General features: G+C 35.7%; 1 protein-coding gene across 1 annotated transcript; it reads right to left on the bottom strand.

Moving 5' to 3' along the window:
* Positions 1-3,560: 3,560 nt before the first annotated feature.
* Positions 3,561-3,773, bottom strand: LOC118574536 (guanine nucleotide-binding protein G(I)/G(S)/G(O) subunit gamma-2-like). The gene has a single exon (XM_036175494.1). It carries the CDS (start codon positions 3,771-3,773, stop codon positions 3,561-3,563), a length of 213 nt encoding a protein of 70 aa, XP_036031387.1.
* Between the last annotated feature and the right edge of the window lie 17,140 nt (positions 3,774-20,913).

Below are 20,913 nucleotides of genomic sequence, written 5' to 3'. Positions count from 1 at the left end.
ATGGCTTCATGTAATCACCTCTACAATAAAAATTCTTCCATAACCATGAGAAAACTCCTGTATACAACCTTTCTATATTATTAATCACTGTTTGCCACATATTATGTCATTCTTGTCCCTTAGAAACTACTAATATTAATTTCTAAAGTTTTGTTGTTGTGAGAATGCTATAGAAGTGGAACTATATAGAATGTAACATTTTAGAACCAGCCTTTCATTGAGGATAGTAACTTGAATGGTAGTAAATTTGTTACTTTTATTAGGAGGCCATTTTTATTGCTGAGTTGTATTCTGTGGTACAGGTAGAACAGGGCATGTTCAACCACTCTCTTTTTGAATGGTATCTGAATTTTTCCACTACTTAACTTTATTAAAAATTGATATTGAATTCATGAACATGTTTTTGTATAAACATAAGTCATTTCTCAGGGATAAATAATCAGGAATATGATAGCTGGGTTTTTGTGGCAATTACATGTTTAGTACTAAAGAAATTATGACACTGTTTTCCAAAGTGACTTTACCATTTAGGATTTCTACTAGTAGTTTATGAAATACTCAATTTCTATCTATCCTATGGATTAGTCAAATGTTTCAACACTTTGACTAGTAGCTGATAAGGGTAAATTTTAAAAATGTAGTATTCATTTTCTTCATGATTTTAGAAACTCTAATTCATGGACAGCTGGCTCTATTGATTTTTTTTGAGGTCTCATTGTAAAGGAGAAAAACCATAACAGAAAGGCAGAAGCGAGGAACCTGTCTACCTAATGACATCCAGGAAGCAATATCTAGAAGTAACATGAAGGAGACAAATAAAGATATACCTACTCTTGAAAAGTATATTCCATGAGATCTATTTTTCCAGCTAGGCCCCATTTTCCACAGTTGTACCACCTCCCAATAGTCTATTTATTTTGAACTCAGCAGTGGTTTAAACCAATGAGACTTCTTTTATTTTTTTCTGAATTTGTTATTTTATTATATATTCTGATCACTGTTTCCCCACCCCAAATCCTCCCAGATCCTCCTCACCTACCAAAATCCACACCTTTTCATTTTCTTTCTCATTAGAAGACAAACAGGCAACTAAAAACAAACAGATTAGGTCAAAACAAACAAACAGAAAAAGGGAGCCAAAGAAAAAGGACAAGAACATCGTAGAGCTTTCATCCAGTAACTGATGGAAGCAGATGCACAGATCCATGGCCAAGCACCACGCCAAGCTCCAGGAGTTCAGTTGAAGGGAGAGAAGGATTCTATGAGCAAGGAGCATCAAGATCATGATGGGGAAATGTACAGAGACAACCAAACCAAACTAGTGGGAACCCATGGACTCTGGGCCAATAGCTTTGGAGCCCTGATGGGACTGGACTAGGCCCTCTGCATAAGCGAGACAGTTGTGTAGCTTGATTTGCTTAAAGGATCTATCCTTGGTGCATGAGCTGACTTTTTGGAGCCCATTACTGTAGCATCAATCTTAACGGTACTTATTAATGAAATCAAACCTGAGGCCAGTTATTGGGTGAACGCTGGAAGATCAGAGAAGCAGAACAAGCCACAGCTACCTTACCTCTCCAGTTCCTCAGCTGGTCTTGTTTCCTCAGACTGCAAGCTTCTTAGTCCTCATCCGAATGGCTCTCAGCTGAACTGCTGCTCCAAAGCCTGAATGCTTAACCAGCCAAATGCTTCTCCAGCCAAATGCTTCCAGTATCTGGTCTTCACACCTTATATAATCTTTCTCTTTCTGCCTTCACTCCCTGGGATTAAAGGCGTGGGTCATCGTGCTTGGCTGTTTCTAATGTGGCCTTGAACTCAGAGATCCAGAGGGATTTCTGTCTCTGGAATGCTATGATTAAAGGCGTGTGCTACCACTGCCTATACTCATGTTTAATATTGTGGCTGTCCTGTTCTCTGACCCCAGATAAGTCTATTAGCCTGCACAATATTTTTGGGAACACAATACCACATTCTTGCATAAACAGAAATATCACAGAAAACAAAATCATTAACCATAATATGAGGAAAAGACCCATAAAGTTAAAAAAAAAGGAAAAAATAGCCCAGGCAAAGCATTATGAGCCCCTCCCCCCAAATAAAATGCCCAGACAAAGCATTATGAGACAAATAAAACAAAACAAACAAACAAACAAACAAACAAAACAAAACAAAAAAACCACCCTCTAAAATACCACTGAGTTCATTTTGTGTTAACTATCAATTACTAGGCCTGGGGCCTGCCCTTAAGTGTGGTTTATATACCTAGGGAAACTGTTGAAGATAACTAATTTTTCCCTTGTGAGCAGTTGTCAATTGAAGATAGCTTCTGGGTTAGGAATGCAGGCTTGTGTCTACTTCCCTCTCAATGCTGGAACACCATGTGGCTTAGACCAGTGCAGCCCCTAAGCACTCTGCCACCATCTCTGTGAGTTCATATAGGTGTCAACCAGGTTATATCTAGAAAGCCTTGTTTCCTTGGTGTCTTCCATCCTCACTGGTTCTTACAATCTTTCTGCCTCCTCTTCCACAAAGTCCCCTGAGACCTGAAGGGAGGGATTTGATGCGGATATGCCATTTAGAATTGAGTGTTTCAAGGTCTCTCACTCTTTGCATAGTGCCCAGCTGTGGGTCTGTGTATTTGTTCCCGTTTACTAAGCTTCTCTGATGATGGCTGAATAAGACACTGATCTATGTGTATAGCAGAACGTCATTAGAAGTAATTTTATCGTTATGTTCTTTTAGCAGAACATAGTATTTGGTTCTCCTCTGGGTCTATGGCTTATCTAGTCTCAAGTTCTGGGCCACCTGACCAGTGTCAGGCATGGGTTCCATCTCATGTAGCGGGCCTTAAATCTAATCAGATATTGGTTGGTTATTCCCACAAGGTTTGTGTCACTATTGCACAAACAAATAGTGTATCATGCAGGCAGGTCACCATTGTAGATCAGAGGGTTTGTAGCTGGGTTGTTGTTTACCTTTCTTCTCAGGTGGTATGCAGAGTACCTTCCAATACCATGGATACTAGACAGTAGGGGTGAAGGTTCTAGGTAGGCACCAGCTCAACTTCTTTGTGTTCAATGAGTTGTGTAGGTGTTGTCTTCAGCAATAGGGCCTTACCATCAGTTTGTAGAGAGCCACCAACAGCCTTGGTAATAGCTTGGGTTGTTTGGGGGTTTCCATAGGCCCCTTTTGGCTAACAACTCAATTAGGTGGCACTGGAAGTTTCATTTAGCAGTAAGAGATGTCTAGATGGGGCTTTGTCTGTCTCATTATTTGGTGATTCCATTTAGAATTCTTTCATATATATATAGTTTTATTTTGTTTTTTATACATTCCCCTCCTCCAGGCAGGTCTGCTGGGTCCAATCTCTAAAGCTGGGACATGGAATCAGTTTCCATTCTCATAAGGGGACAGTTCATTAAACATGCACAGCCTGGAGTGTACAGGATTGTTCTCCTTCCTGTCTTTAAATGCTGTAGAGGAGAAAGGCATCCTCTTTGTTAGGAACTCTACACCAATGTCCCAGGAGCCCAGACACTCTTCAGCCTCCTCTCAGAGACTTAAAGGATAGTGCAGAACTTTTTCTCCCCAAAGGGATTTTCTGAGGCCAGGACTAGGGTCAGCAGGGGGTCTTCTTTGGCATGTGTCCCACAATAGGCCATCAAGTCCACAGCCATCTTGGACACCTTTATCCTGTCAATATTGGTTTCCATTTTCAGCTGCTGTACCAGATTCCTGGCTTGTGCTATGCTGCCAGTGTTGTTGTTGGTCATTGGAGAGCTGGACAGGGTTTTCAGACACTCTTGTCAATTTTCAAGGCCAGAGGCTCACTGGCAGATCTGACTTGCTTGGCTCCAGAAGCTTGGTTTGTATATATTTTAAGAAGCTTCTACTATAGTAGGTTTCCATATGACCCCTCAAATGGCCCTTGGTTTAGCTGTCCCTCTCTATGTTCTCTCATTTACTATCTTCTTTCCCTCTTCTCCATTTAATCTTCCTGTTCTAATCTTGCTCCATTCATTTAGTTGATCCATAACTCTGTGTGTGTGTGTGTGTGTGTGTACATGTACTATTCACCTTTTCTCAGGAGATCTTTCTCTTTCACCCTAGTCCCTTACTCTATTTATAACTTCTGTGGTTATACATATTGTAGTCTGTTTATTAAAGACTTAAAAGCTAATACCCACATATAAGTGAATATATCATGTATTTGTCTTTTGGGGTCTGGGTTACCTCACTTGGAATGATTTTTTTTCTAGCTCCATCCATTTACCTGTGAATTTCATAATTTCAGTTTTTTAAACAGCTGAGTAATATTCCATTGTGTAAATACACCACATTTTCTTTGTCCATTCATCTGTTGAACATCTAGGATAGTTCCAATTTCTGGCTATTATGAATAGAATAGTAATGAACATGAATGAGCAAGTGTCTCTGTAGTATATTTCTGAGAGTGGTATAGCTGGATCTTGAGGTAGATCTATTCCAAGCTTCCTGAGGTACTGATACCCTGGTTTCCATAGTGACTGTATAACTTTGCACTCCCACCAGCAGTGAATGAGTGTTTTCTTTACTCCTCATCACTATTAGCAATCAGTTATTTTAATGATCTTGGCCATTCTGAATGGGGTAAGATGAAATCTCAAAGTGAAGCCTGCATCCCAGACCACTGAACATCATCTGGGCAATAAAAAGGGGGGGGTTTAAAAAAGAGAAATCTCAAAGTGGTTTTAATTTGTGTTTCCCTGATGACTAATTATGTCAAACATTTCTTTAAGTGTTCCTCAGCCATTCATGTTTCATTTTTTGAGAACACTCTGTTTAGATTTTAAAAATTGGGTTGTTTGTCTTGATCTCCAGTTTTTTTAGTTCTTTATATATTTTAGATATTAGCCCTCTATCCTATGTATAGTTGGTAAGAAAAAAATCTTTTCCATTCTATAGCATTCCACTTTGTCCAAATGGGTGGAACTAGAAGATATACCAAGTAATCAGAGCCCAGAAATTCAATTGTTACATATTCTTTCTTATTTGTGGTTCCTAGTTCCAAATATTTATGTGTGAGTATACAACCTGGAGTAACTATAGACTCCAGGAAAGTAAAAGAAAACATGGCTGAATGTCTTTACGTAAAACAATTAGTTGTTATCTCATACCACTCAAAAATTAATTGAAAGAGGATCATAAACCTAAATATAAAAATTAAACCCATAATGATAAAATATGGTAGAAGTCTTTGTGACTATGATGGGATGGACAAGTGGCTCCACAAAGATGTCTCCTTTTTGTCCCTGGAATCAGTAAATATTTCGTCTTACATGGTGAAAGGGGCTTTGAAGGTATAATTAGAGAAGTTGAAATAGGGACATTGTCCTGGATCATAGTGGTGGACCCAGAGTGATTGCAAAAGTCCTTACTAGAGGAAAACAATAGGTACATAGATGTACAAAAAAAAAGATAGATACAGAAGTTGGAATGATGATCTTTAAAGGCAGAAGAAGGGGACCATGCAATAAGAAATACTAGTGATATCTATAAGGTAGAAGGGAAGGAAAAAGATTGTCTCCAAGACTTCAAGGTAAAATACCTTTGTCAGCAATGTAATTTTAGCTTCACAAGAGCCATTTTATGTTTTTGACTCTAAGAATTAAGATTACAAATGTGTTATTTTAAGCCATTATGTTAATATAATTTGCTATAACTGTAATAGGAAACTAATAATGAGTTAGGTAAAGATTTCTTACATAAAACCCAAAAGCATATCCCATTAGAGATAAAAGTTGAAAAACTATTTTTCCAGGTCTGAGTTCAGTTGTTGGTAGACACAGTAAAGGAAGGAAGTCTAAGACTTAGAATGAGTGACTTAAAAGAACTCTACAATAATGATATAATCCAATATGAAAAAAAAGATGTGAATTGAGATCTCACAAAAAATATACCCAAATAACTAACTAAAAACTTGAAAAGATTATACTATCATTATTATTTATTAGGGAAATGGTATTCAAAACCACAGTGTTATAACATTCACTATGCAAATAGCAAGATCAAAAATAAAAAAAACTGACTATAGAAATATTGCAAAGGATGTACAGTGACTATTATATGATGTAAGTGGAAAGAAAATGATATACATACAAAAAATTCAGCATTTATTCACTTCACATTTATTGATCATTTTGCTTCCAAAGTAAACATACAATTAACAGCAAAATATTTTGATTGTTCAGTTTAGACAAAAGTAGGTTTATATGGTCCTAGTATTCTCTATGCTTTTCCTTTATAAAGGACAGGACAGGTTGTTTATATGTGTTTACTTATTGACTGTCTCTCCCTACAGTATCTGAAAGACCTTTATGGACAGATTGTATCTGCTGTTTGAAAAAGATCATCCACCATGACTAAGTTGTCTTTACTCCAGAGATATGGGGATGCTTGAACATATGCAAATCAATAAATGCAACACATCACATAAATGAAGTTGAGTACATAAATCACATTTTACATTCTAATAGGTGTAGAAAATGCATTTATCAAAATCTAACATCCCTCATGAAAAAAAAAAAACTCTTGCAAAATTAGGAAGAGAAGTGACATACCTCAACATAGTAAAGGGCATATATGACAAAGCTATGACCAACATTACACTAAATGGGGAAAAAACAGAAATAATTTCTATTAAAATCAGGAACAAGACAGGTTGCACAGTCTCTATTCATTTAACATAGTATTAGGACAGTAAGATAAGAGAAGCAAGTAAAAGGAATACAAATAGGAAGTCAAAGAATCCTTATTTGTAGATGATGTGATTCTATGAATAAGAGACTCGAAAAAATCCACCAGAAAATTATTAGGACTAATAAACACATTCAGCAAAGTGGAAGGGTACAAAATTAACACACAAAAATCAATAGCCTTTCCATATATCAGTGACAAACAAAATAAAAAAAGAAATCAGGTAAACAATCCCATTCACAATTACTAGAAAATACTTTGTAATAAATCTAACTAAGGAATCAAAATGCATCTACAATCAAAATATTAAAACACTGAAGGAAGAAATGGAAGAACATAGAAGACAGAATTCCTATGTTCATGGATATGAAGATCGTGAAAACGGAAATCTTAACAAAAACAATCTATAGATTCAGTGAAATCCCCAATAAAATTTTAGTCTTGTTCTTCACAAAAAAAGTTAAATTTCATTTGGAAGTACAAAATACCTCAGATAGCCAGAGAAATCCTGAGCAAAAATAAATATGCCAAAGTGTGGTGATATTTTATTTGTATTCTAACAAATAAAGCTTTCCTGTGGATCTAAGGAAAAAGTCAGCCACTATATTAAACATAGAGGTCAGGCTATGGTAGCACATGCCTTTTATCCTAGTGTTTGGGAGGCAGAGATCCATCTAGATCTCTGTGAGTTCAAGGCCACACTGGGAACAGAGCCAGGCATGGTGGCACACACCTTTAATCCCAGCACTAGTTAACCATAGAGGTCTGGAGGTCTGTACAGATAGACAGGAAGTGATAGAGCTGGGTAGAAAGAGGAAGTGATGTAGCTGGGCAAAGAGAGGAAGAAAGATGGTAGGGCACAGAAAGGTATATAGGTGTGAGTATAAGGAAGTAGCCCTCTCTTGGGCTGAGGATTTTCTAGCAGTAAGAGCTTATGGCTGGCTTGTTCTATTCGCTGATCTCTCAGCTATCACCCCAATATTTTATTATTCAGGGTTTTTATTACTAAAGCCTTTTAAGATTCATGTTACACCAAAGATATCACTATACTTAATCTTATATTATAAATCCATACTAATATTTGGAAAAAAATAGACATGAATGTCAAACAGAATAGAAGAACCAGATATAAACCCACTAAGCTATCGCTATCTGATTTTTGACAAAGATGTCAAAAATTATCATTGGAAAAGAAAGCTTCTTTAGCAAATGATGCTGGAAAAAATGGATATTCAGATGTATAAGAAAGAAACTAGATCCTTATCTCTCATACTACAAAAAAAAAATAGAACTCCAAATGATCAAAGACATTATTATAAGACTGGAGACACTAAAACTGTTAGAGAATATGTAGGGAAAGCACTTGAAGACATAGGCATTGGAAGACTTTATAATTGGGACTCTAGTAACTCAGGAAATAAGACCAACACTTGATGAATAGGACGTCATGAAAATCTTTTAAAGTTTCTGTAGAGTAAAGGAAACAGGTAAGTAAAGAGACAGCTTACAGAACAGAAGAAAATTTTGCCATCTACACATCTAACAGAAGATTAATAACTAGAATACAGAAAGAACTGAAACAGCCGGGTGGTGGTGGCGCACACCTTTAATGCCAGCACTCGGGAGGCAGAACCAGGCAGATCTCTGTGAGTTCGAGGCCAGCCTGGTCTACAAAGCGAGTTCCAGGATAGGTGCAAGCTACACAGAGAAACTCTGTCTTGAAAAACCAAAAAAAAAAAAAAAAAAGAAAAGAAAAGAAAAAAGAAAAAAGAACTGAAATAATATTGAACAGTAAGAAAACAAGCAATCCTTCACTCCAGAGCTCAGGAAACCCAGAGGAAGAGGAGGCAGAAGAGTGTTAAGAGCCAGAGGAGATGGAGGGCACCAAGAAAACAAGACCCTCTAAATCAACATGATCAAAGTTCATATAAACTCATAGAGACTGAAGCAGCATGCATAGGGCCAACATGGGTCTGCACCAAGTCCTCTGTGTATATATTATGGCTTCCAGTTTAGCATTTTTATGGGATTCCTGAGTGTGTGAATGAGTGGGTCTCTGATTCTTGTGCCTTCTCTTGAGCTCTTTTCCTTCTGTTTATTTGTCTTGTCCAGATTCTATGTTACAGTTTTTGTTTGATCCTAATCATATTTTATTTTATTGTGTCATATTTTTTAAAATGAATGAATGAATGGAAACCTATCCACTGGGGTAAAAGTTAACAACTGAACTTTCACTTATACCTGTTGAGAGGGAAAACCAGTTTTCTACAATGGAAGGACAGTGGGTATATAAACCACTCCAGGCCAGGCCTCATATTCAGTAGCAGTTGACCAACATATAAATAGACTCCACAGTTTTTATATGTGCTTTTATTTGGTTACAGTTTTTTTTCCCTTTTTGGATGGTGTTTTATTTTGTTTTCTTACATTTGTTGCTGCATTATTTTTGTTTGTATTTTGAGAAAGAATTAAAGTTGGGTGAGTAGGGAAGGGGAGAGGATCTAGAAGGTCCTGGGGGAAGAGAAGAATATGATCAAAATATATTTAAATTTAAGAATTGTTTTAAATAATAAAAATATAATAATAAAAGAAAACAAGCAATCCAATAAAATGGGCTATCAACATAGACTGATCACAAAAGATAAGTTATATACAGTCAAGAAGAATATGATCAGTTATTTAACCTCACCAGAGATCTGATGCCTGTGGTCACTTCAGACACCTGCACTCATGTGTACATATGCTCTGCACACAGATATAATTAAAAATAATAAAAATAAATATTTTTCAAAAGTTTAAAAAGAAATGTTATAAGCTGGGCATGATGGTGCATGCCTTTAATCCAGCACTGAAGAGACAGAGGCAGGCAGATCTCTGTGATTTCAAGGCCCACCTGGTCTATAAAGAGAGTTCCAGGATAACCAGGGCTACACAGAGAAACCTTGTCTTGAAAAACCAATTGATTAATTAACTAATTAATTAATTAAAAGAAATGTGATATATACCCAATGGAATATTTTAACCATAAAGAATGGAGTTAGAACATTTCTAGAAAAATAGATGTAATTGGGGATAATCATAGTAAGTTTATTAAGTGAATCTCAGAAAACCAAACATTTTTTTCATTTGTGGTTCCTGAATTTTGTATATTTGCATAATATCATGTATGTATATATTAAATGAAAGTAATAGTGAAATTGTCTAGGGAAACAAAGGGGACTAAAAGGAAGAAAGGTGGTGAGAAAGTGAGAACAAAGTGGGAGAATATACTAGGCATATATATATATATATATATATATATATATATATATATATATATGTAAGAAAATGAAAAATAATATAAGACCATAAAAGGAAAATTTCTGTTATAAATATGTTGGAACTTTAGCTCCAATGTGATCACATTAAAATGTGAGTCTGTTAGAATATAATTAATTCATGAGCACAGAGCCCCCTTGGATTGGATACCACCTAGCAAATGGCTAGATGATATAAGATAGAACCCTTTTGCATTCCCTCTTAATTTAGTCAGGGTTACTATTGCTGTGATAAAATACCATGACAAAAGCAACTGAGGGAGGAATGGGGATATTTTGTGTACACTTATACTTCACAGTTTATTTTCAAAGGAAGTCAAGAAAGGAACTCTAATAGGGCAGGAACCCGAGGATAGGAGCTGATGCAGAGGCCATGGAAGAGTGCTGCATACTAGCTTGTTTAGCCTACTTTCTTATAGAACACAGGGCTACCAAGCCAAGGGATAGCACCACCCACCATGGCCTGGGCCCTCCCCCATCAGCAATTAAGAGAATGCTCTACAGGTTTGCCTACAGCTTAATCTTATGGAAGCATTTTCTCAATTGAGGCTCCCTCCTCTCTAATAACTCTCTAGCTTGTGCTAAGTATACAAAAACCTAGTTAGCAGACTTCTCTGTGGAAAAGAGTAAGAAGTTCTATCTCTGCAGCACAAGGCAGTCCTCTACAGACTATATGTGCCAGTGCCTGATCATGAACTTTCTGACACCAAGAATTGTGAGCGGAGAATTGGTGTTAACTCTTCTTTGCTGAATTCATATTACCCTGGACATTACTTTGTAGTTATGCAATTTTTAGTTATTTTTCTAGCTCATTGTTTGTTATGGATCTGTTTAAATTATTTACTCCATCTTGGTCTAGCTTTGGTAGATCATATGTATCTACAAATGCATCCATTTCTTTTGGATTTTATAGAAGATAAAAAATATGTGTTTATGAGTCTCTAAATTTCTTCAGTGTCTGTTGCAATGTGTTCCAGCTTTGACCTGGAAGTACTACCCGCATTGAGGCTTCCAGTAATTGTGAGGCTGAGATAGGAGCTCTTAAAACCTGAGACCCCATGTGCTGGCTCTCTTGGTTCCTGGATCCTGGACGCTGGAGGTTGACTGAGCAGAGTTCTCTAGAGAACACCACTGGACTGCACTACACCCTGTAACCCATCCCTTTACTTGTAAGTTACACCACAAAATAAACCTCCCTTTTAACTACGTGGAATTCTTTGAATACTTCCACCAATAGCAATGTTTCCCTTTTCATTTTTAATTTTATTAATTTCAGTCTTCTCTTTCTTTTGGTTAATTTGGCTAAAGATGGGTAAATCTTGTTAACTTTTTCAAAGAACCAACTCTTTGTTTTGTTGATTCTGTGTATTTTTTCCATTTATATTTCATTAATTTTATTCTTGATTTTGATTACTTATTCCCACATTCCCATGTTGTTTGTTCTTGTTTTTCCAAGTCCTTTAGGTGCGTCTTTAAATTATTTGTGGCCTCTCAAATATTTTTTATATAGGCATTTGGTGTTATAGGCTTTCCTTTTAGAACTGCCTTCCTTACATCACATAGACTTTGGTATGTTGTATTTTCATTTTCATTCCACTCTAGGAATTTCAATTTTTTCTACTTGATATCTCCCTTTACCCAATTATCATCCAGCACATTTTGTTTAATCTCCATGTTTATGTCCTTTCTATAGCTCCTATTGCTGTTGATATCTAGAATTAATCTAGCCTTTTAAAATTCAGGGTGTTATTTCAATTTTACTATATTTGTTGAGACTTGCTTTGTGTCCTAATATGTGGTAGATTTTTTTTTATAAAATTCTATGAGCTGCCAAAAAGAATGTATGTATTTAATGTTTGGGTGTAATGTTCTGCAGATGTCTATTAGGTACATTTGTTTTGTGATATCATTTAACTCCAATATTTTTCTGTCTGATTTTTGTTCAGGTGAACTGTCTACTGGAGTATTTAAGTCATCCACTAACACTATGCTGGGATTAATCTGTGTTTTTGATATAGTCATATTTTGTTTATGAAATTAGATGCACCAAAATTTGGTGCATATATGCTTATAATTGTAATATCTTTGGGTGTATTGTTCCTTTAATGAGTATGCAGTGACCCTATTATCTCTTCTAACTATATTTAACTTGAAGTCTATTTTTTTCTGATATTAGAATAGATTTGCCTATTTATTCATTCCATTTGTTTGGAATACCATTTTTAATCCTCTTATTGAAAGATGGTACTTATCATTGATAGGTGCGCATTTTGAAGGTAGCAAGAAGATGGATCTTGTTTTCTAATCCAATATACTAGTCTGTGCCATTTTGATTGGGGGAATTGAGACAATTACTATTAAGAGGTACTATTGAACAATGTGAGTTAATTTTGCTCATTTTGTTGTTTTGTGGTGTTTCTTAGACTTGTTATTACTATTTTGGAATTATTTTTTTATTCTTGGTGATCTCTTGTGTATGTTTATCCTTCTCTTCAGACTGAAGTATTCCTTCCAATATCCTCTGTAGAGATTGCTTAGTGGTCATGTATTCATTTAATCTGTTTTTATCATTGAAAGTTTTTATTTTCCCCTTAAATTTCAATAGTTAGTTTTAATGCATATAATAGCCTGTGTTGAAAACTGGTCTTTCAGAAATTAGCACTTTCCAAGCCCTTTCTGGCTTTAAAAGTTTCTGTTGAATAATAAGATATTATTCTGATTGGCCTGCCTTTATAAGATATGCAATCTTTCTCTTATGAAGCTTTCAATATACTTTCTTTATTCTGTGTTTTTAATATTTTAACTATATCATGGGTAGTATCTTTTCTGGTCCTGTCTACTTTAGTATTTTATTGGATAGATGGAAAGCTCTTTCTCTAGGTTTAGGAAATATGTTTCTATGCTTTCATTAAAATATCCATTATGCTTCCTTGTTATGGTATTCTTCTTCTATACCAATAATACAAGATGATGTCTTCTCATGGTTTCCCAGGGATTTCTCATGTTCTATTCATATTTTTAAACAATTTATTTGGAAGACTTCCTTTTTACAAAACCAGTATTAATTACTCTGATACCCAAACAATTAAAAATTAAATGCCAAACTCCCTGTTGAACATAGACATAAAATTTTTCAAGCACTTAAAACCAAATTCAAGAACACAAGAAAAAGATCATCTAAAATTGTCATAGCAGCTTCAACCAAGAGATGCAGGGATGGTTCATTATATACAAACAATAAATGTAATCTACCATGTAGACTTAAGTACAGAAACCACATGATGCCAGCCAGCCACCCAGGAAGTAGAATGGGTAAAAATGAGGTAACAAGCCATGTGACAAAGCAAAAATAGAAATATGGGTTAATTTAAGTGTAAGAGTTAGCTAGTAACAAGCCTGAGCTATCAGTCAAGCATTTATAAGTAATAGTCAGCATCTGAATTGATTATTTGGGATCAGGTTGTCAGAACAGGAAACATTCAATTACATATGGCAGTTCAACTTGGGGCCAGAATTTCTTCATAAAACCTGACAAAAGCTTAAAAAGGGACTCTAGGCACATAAGAACAGAGTCAAGAATGGCTTCTTGGTAGCTGCATTTTCTCAGGTAGGCTCTGTTTGCTGGCAGTGAGCAGAGGCATGGTTCCTTTAAGAGAAAGCTTCCTGACTCAGCATTAGCAGCAAAACCAAGTGGCTCTTTCAAGAGGCCCTGCTGCCAAACAGGAGTTTATAAGTTTATAAGTAGTAGGTGGCACACTACTGGGTGTCAGCATGGACCCAAAAACTTCCCAGAATTGGGGCAGTAAACATGGTTCTCAGAGCTGGTGGTAGATGTACCTCCACCATAAGACTAGTCTCTCAAGGAACCAAGGAATGGGGCAGAGCCAGCCACTTTGGTCCTAGCCATGCCACTTAGCAGTTTAAAGATTCATGTGGTCAGCAAAAGATAGAGCTATGCAGTAAAGACAGAGTCAGACACTAATAAAACCCTCTAAAAAGGTTACAGTGTGTTTAAAAGTATATGTAGGCTTGGGAGAGAAAAGAAAAAGGGTAGAGGAAGTCCTTAAAAATGGAATAGAGTAATAAAAAACATAATAAGCCACATAAAGATAGAAAATATACAGAGAGTCTAGATAATGTATATTATTGTGTTGTCTTTAAAATTTTTGGCTGCTAAGAGGCCTTGGATTATGAAAACTGCTATATGAAGCCAACCAATATATTTTAAAATTTATCTTGACTTTAAAATTTAAGTCAAAAGATATGTTACTTTTCCCAGACTCAGAAGTTCAAACATGGTATGTACTCACTCATAGGAGGATACTAGATGTAAAACAAAGATGACTAGACTGCTACACAACTCCAAGGAGGCTACCTAGAAAATGGGACCCTAAGAAAGACCCAGGGATCACCCAATGACAGAGAAATGGATGAGATCTACATGAACAACCTAGATGACAGTGGGGGTAATGAAGGGCAAGATTTGAGGGAAAGAAAGCTTAGGGCAGCAGGAGATCCCAGCTGGATCAAGAACAGAAAGGGAGAATGAGGAATAACAGACCATGATAAATGAAGACCACATGAGAACAGGAATAGGCAGAGTGCTCGAGAGGTCCCCAGAAATCCACAATGATATATCCTCTGTAGACTGCTGGCAATGGTTGAGGGAGGGCCTGATCTGACCTAGTCTGGTGATCAGATGACTAAACACCCTAGCAGTCATCTTGGAACTCTCATCCAATAACTGATGGAAATGGATGCAGAGATCCTCAGCCAGGTCCCAGGTGGAGCTCCAGGTGTCCAACTGTCCAGAAGGAGGAGGGACTGCAAGAGCGTGAATTGTTGAATCCAAGATTGCAAAAAGCACAGGGACAAATAGCCAATCAAATGGAAGCACATCAATTATGAACCAAAGGCTGTGGAGCCCCCAGCTGGATCAGGCCCTATGGATAAGTGAGATAACTGAATAGCTTAATCTGTTTGGGAGGCTCCCAGGCTGTGGAACCGGGACCTGTCCTTGGTGCATGAGCTGGCTGTTTAGAACCTTGGGCTTACACAGGGACACATGCTCAGCCTGGAAGGAGGGGACTGGACCTACCTGTACTGAATCCACCAGGTTTAAATGAGTCCCCAGGGGTGTCTTGGTCCTGGAGGACATGGGAACAGAGGGGAGGGGGTTGGGGGAAGGTGGGGGGGGGGGCGGGAGGGGAGAGGACAGGGGAACCCATGGCTGATGTATAAAATTAAAACACATAATAAAAAAAAGATAAGTAACTTTGGGAGAGAGGTTATATTTTGTTTCCACAGGAAATGAGAGGCTGTAGAGTCTTCTAGGTTAAGAAAAATCAGGTTTAATCAAGGAAGCCCCCCTGAAAAATCTCTGATGGGAATGGATGGCCCAGATGATCTAGTGTTTCAGAATGCCTCTGTTGCCATTTCCTCTGAGTTCTGCATCCATTATGGCTTCAAGGCTATGGCTGAGATGATCCAGCCTCACATAATCTTCCAGTCAGGACTTGCCCATAATCTTGAATTCTCTCAGAGTCTACCAAAGATTACCAGTGCCCCCAGTCAATAGGAAGTAGTCTAGAAAACTATATCCACATTTCCCCCAACATGGGTTATGGATATTTATTATTATTTTAGAGGTGTTGTTTACAAGTTATTATGGATAATGGTCAGGAAAGAAGCTAAGCAAAGGAGGTTAGATTCAGGGATTTTGTTCTGAAAAGAAAAAGGAGGGATACAGAAATGATAGGATTAAAGGGTAGATTATTGAATTTACTTTAATCCAAAAACAAATATTAATCTTACATATTTTACATTGGTATGGATTTTAGTTTGTTGATTCAAATTTAAAGTTAATTTTGTTACATGTATATTTCTACTCTTGTTTAAAGTATTATGCTTATGCAACTCATTTAAAATGTAATTTATAATTAAGAAATACAAATAAATAGTCATCTATAATATTCAAACTTATAGTCATGTTAGTTAGGTTTTCTAGGTATTCAGAGATACATTTCAGATAGATAGGTAATCTTCAAACACTTCAAAGACCTATAGAATATGACATTTAAAATGTTTTAATAATTTAGATTTTCCATGACAGTGAGACATGTCTACTCCTGGCAGCACCAATGTACTCCAGAGAAGATGATGGGCATCAAAGAACCCCCATATGGAGTTTCTTTATGGCAAAATCTAGACACACGGACAAAGAAACTGCCCTTGCCTCAATTGCTGGATAGTTATTGTCCAAACTGGACCAGCTGGACACAAAAAAGGTGACTGCTGAACTTTACCAAGACAAGGTAGGACAGCCCTTCAAAATTCTCTGCTTAACAAGAAAGTCTGTCAGATATGCTGGCCTGTAGGCCAAAAACAGATGCCCCAACATTGCAGAGAAACATTGGATGACTGTCCAGGCAGCCTGATGTCCCTGTGATTAGGTAACATTTCATCCTTCTGAAGTCTTTGATGGAGTTGAAGACTAGATAGTTAAACTTATAGTTTTCCTTAGTTATGATAAAAGGGTAAACTAGATATAAAAATTTGGACTCACTAAGATAGAATATTAAATGTTTTATCTGATTTTGTCAAATACAAATAGACTGGATATTGTAACTGTAATTCTTACTTGATAACTGTTTTTGTTGTATATAATCTTACTAGGTTAAAGTTAAAACCTTCCTTTTTAATTAGACAAAGGGAGGGAAATGCTATGGAATAATACTCTTGTACACTGTAAAGATTCGTCACTTGAACTGGTTTAATAAAACACTGGTTGGCCAGTATCCAGGTAGGAAGTATAGGCAGGGTAACCAAACTAAGAATGATGGGAAGGAGAAAGGCAGAGTCAGGAGAGGTGTCAGCCAGCTGTCCAGGAAGCAGGATGTGTAAAAATGAGGTAACAAGCCATGAGCCACATGGCAAAGCATAACTAGAAATATGGGTTAACCTAAGTGTAAAAGCTATGAGCTAACAGCCAAGAATTTATAAGTAATATTCAGCCTCAGAGTTAGTTATTTGAGTCCAAGAGGTCCAGATAGGAAACATCCAATTATAAAAGTCCTAGAAAATATATGAATACAGGGGCATATCATAAAATAATAAAGGTGGTCTATAAGAAGCTAACATTATGCTAAATGGAGAAAGGCTTTAAGCATTTACACTAAAATAATGAACAAAAAGGGGTGTCAACTTTTCCACTCCTGTTCATAGTGCTTGAAGTTTTAGCTATAGAAGTATGACAAGATGAGATAAAGGAAATATGAAAGGAAAAAAAAGTCAAAGTATCCTTGTTTTTAGATGATATGATTCTCTATAGAAGGACTCCACAAGAAAACACTTTTTGTTGGTAAATTCATTCACCAATGTATCAGGATATAAAATTAACACACAAAAATCAGTACCTTCCCTACCTATTAACAACAAACATGCCAAGACAAAATTCAGGGAAACAACCAAATTTACAATAGTCTCAAAATATCTTGGAATAAGTATGACTAAGGAAGCTTAAGATTTGTGCAAGGAAAGCTTCAAGACACTGAAAAAATTGAAGAAGATACTAGGAAATGGAAAGGAAAGGCCACCCATGCCTATGGACTGATAGGACTAATATTGCAAAAATAGTGAATCTACAAAGAGCAATTCCCATCAAAATTCTAATGCAATTCTTCACAAAAATAAAAAAAAACAATTTAAAAATTCATATGGAAACACAAATGACCCAGGGAGAAAATAATGCTAGAGATATCACCATTCCTGATTACAAGTTATACTACAGAGCTATAGTAAATAAAGCAGATAGATTGATCAACAAAATTGAATTGGGCACACATATATAATCCTATACGCTTACAGTAATCTTATTTTTTAACAAAGAGACAAAAAATAAACATTGAAGAAAAGACAATATCTTCAATAAATGGTACTGGATAAAATGGGTTGCCAAATATAGAAGACTGAAACTGGATCATTATGTTCTCTTATCCTGCACAAAACTCACCTCCAAATGAATCAAAGACAATGTAAAAGCTGATACACTGAACCTGTTGGAGGAAGGCAAAGCACAGTAAAGAATTTTCTGAACAGGATCCCAGTAGTTCAGATATTAAAAACAGCAATAGCCAAATAGTACCTCATGAAACTAAAAAGCTTCTGTACAGCAAAGGATATAATTGAAGAGTGAAACTTTAGAATGGGAAAAGAGTTTTACCAGCTATAGATCTGACTGAGGGTTAGTGTTTAGAATACACAAATAATAACAACAGCAAAAACAAGAAAATAAACAACTTGATTAAAATTGAGGTATGAAACTAAACATGGAGTTCTCAGAAGAAGAAATACAAATGGCTGAGAATTTTTTTCTTAATGTCCAACAACCTACCAATATGAAGTATAAATTCTCATCTACTAATTTATTCGTTTGGGTTTTACAAGGGTAGATTTTTTGCATAAGGATATCTGTAGTTGTGTAGTTCTACATGTAAATGGCAAGGTAAGTCTAATTATTCAGAGAAATATTAGGGCAGTTATACTCATTAATATCAGATCTATAAAGTTGATATTTTTATTTCCTTGCATGCAACTTTTCTCTTTCAATTGATTTAAATCTCTGACAAAGAAAGGGTGGGGCACATTTTTGTCAGATAGCACCCCTATAGCCATAAAGTAGGACTCCTACAAATCTCCTGAAACATCTATGGATTTGAGTCATGCTTCAGAGTATGTCTGAGGAATTCTTACAAGTTTCTCCATCACAAATTTTGAATATTTTCCTAAACAAGATTTTTTTTATTAATAACCTTTTATTATTCTTCATTGACGAAGTTTAATACCTTCTTGAGAAACTATTGTTACTGGACTTTCAATAACTTTGAAAAACTCCCACTAGGAAGACTACACATAAGATCTGGTACTTATGGAAAAATCACAGATGTGCTTATCTATATTGGAACCTCCGATCTAATTTTATAAGACTTTTAAACAAAGCAGAGATCTTTCCAAGGGTATCTTGGCACTGTAGCATTAAATGAGATGACTTAGATTGAAATTAAGGAGCATTTACAAACTCTACTGAGTGGCAGATCTAGTGTGAAAAGATTGTTGTAAAATGAAGAGTTCTCATATTTTAGTAAGATTTTCTCCTTTCCTTTATAGTCTATACTCTGAATATTTCAGAAATCATTGTGATTCCCACATCCTAAAGTGTATTTAGGAGGAAGTTCCTATGATATTATTTCAGGGGAGAATTTTTTTTACAATTGCAGTTGAATGGCTCTAATACCCTTCAAAAGGGATAAGAAAAAGATCTTGCTAATATGACTCTATTTAGGGTTGATTGTAATATGAGAGACCCTCCACCAAAAAAAATGTGATTAGACAGCCTTATAGAGGTTTTTGATGAAGAGTTTTTTTCTCTTGATCTTCCTCCTTCAGTCATGTGAGGACACAGCAAAAGAACCTTGCATAATGTTGGCATCTTGATTTATTTTCTTTACTTTATAGCTTCTAAAACTGTGAGGACATAATTTTTTCTTTATAAAGTATGCAGCCTCAGGTATTTTGTTATAGGAAAAAAGCACAAACTAAGATAATGAGTATCAATTACTATAAAAAGTTCATAATCTAATAGACTTTTAGGAGCATGGATCATCACTTGCTCCAACTTGCTTTAACACTAAGATACAGAGAAGAGAAAGTACTTAACAAAAGTCACAACAAAAAGTGTAAACACAAACAAGTAAGTTAGTTCAAATTTTGACATTTTGATTCTAAGTTCAATGACTAGATGAATCATATTCATATAGAGAAAATATTAATGAAAATCTCATAGTCTTTGAAGGCTTGTGAAGAATGAGATAGCACTCTAAAAGAAAGATGAGATAAAAGTGTTTCAAAAGATCAAGAAAAAGTTCGGAACTCATAAATGTTGCCTATATAGAAAATACAATTAAGCCTCCATTACTGGTTACCAAAAATATAAATTATTGATAATAGAAAGAAGTGGTGATCACAAGGAACTCACATGTATGACCTAGAGCAAAATTTGTCACAAAACAATACAGCTACCTACTAGAAATCCCATGTTCATTTTTATAAAACCAAAGACTCAGACTTATTTACTATGAACTTTATTTTATATATATATCATAGACAATCTGTTATATTGCCTTGACATATATAAAAAGTACACAAGCATATTGTACACCTTCGGCACAAAGTTACTTTAGAAATTTCAATGAACAGAAAACAATACATAACATTAACAATAACTGTAATAGACATTTGGCCTGCTACACTTTTCTTACACAGACTGATTCATATTGTTTTGGATGTCTAATCACTATTAGTTATTCTAATAGGTGATATTTTTCATTACAGGACCACTTCACGTTTTCCTTTTCTTTATCCATTCAGAAGTATACTCTTTATTTCTCCTCAAGCAATGCATAGACAAGCAACCATTAATTCTTCTAGTGTATAGCTAAACTTCTACCATACTCTTTTATGACTATTTATAGATGTGTTTTACTTGCTTTATAAAATTATTAGATAGGCAGATAAAGTGAATGCGACATTTTACAAAGTATTTATATTATAACTAAATGGAAAGGTGACAATGTAACTATATAGGCTCACAACTAATTGGATAATTATACCTAAACAATTCTGTTCCGTGAATTGATTATAAATTCTTTAAGGAGAAAAAATCCTCAGGAATTTTTTTTTATCAAATATTAAATAATAAATAAATATTAAGAGGTGAAGTAGATATAAGCTCCCATCCCTAACCCAGAGCTATCTCCAATTGATAACCACTCACAAAGGAAAAATTAGTTTTCTCCAGTGGAGT

The sequence above is a fragment of the Onychomys torridus genome, chromosome X (genome assembly GCF_903995425.1).
Source record: "Onychomys torridus chromosome X, mOncTor1.1, whole genome shotgun sequence".
Lineage (NCBI taxonomy): Eukaryota > Metazoa > Chordata > Mammalia > Rodentia > Cricetidae > Onychomys > Onychomys torridus.
This window is presented reverse-complemented; position numbering and strand designations above follow the sequence as displayed.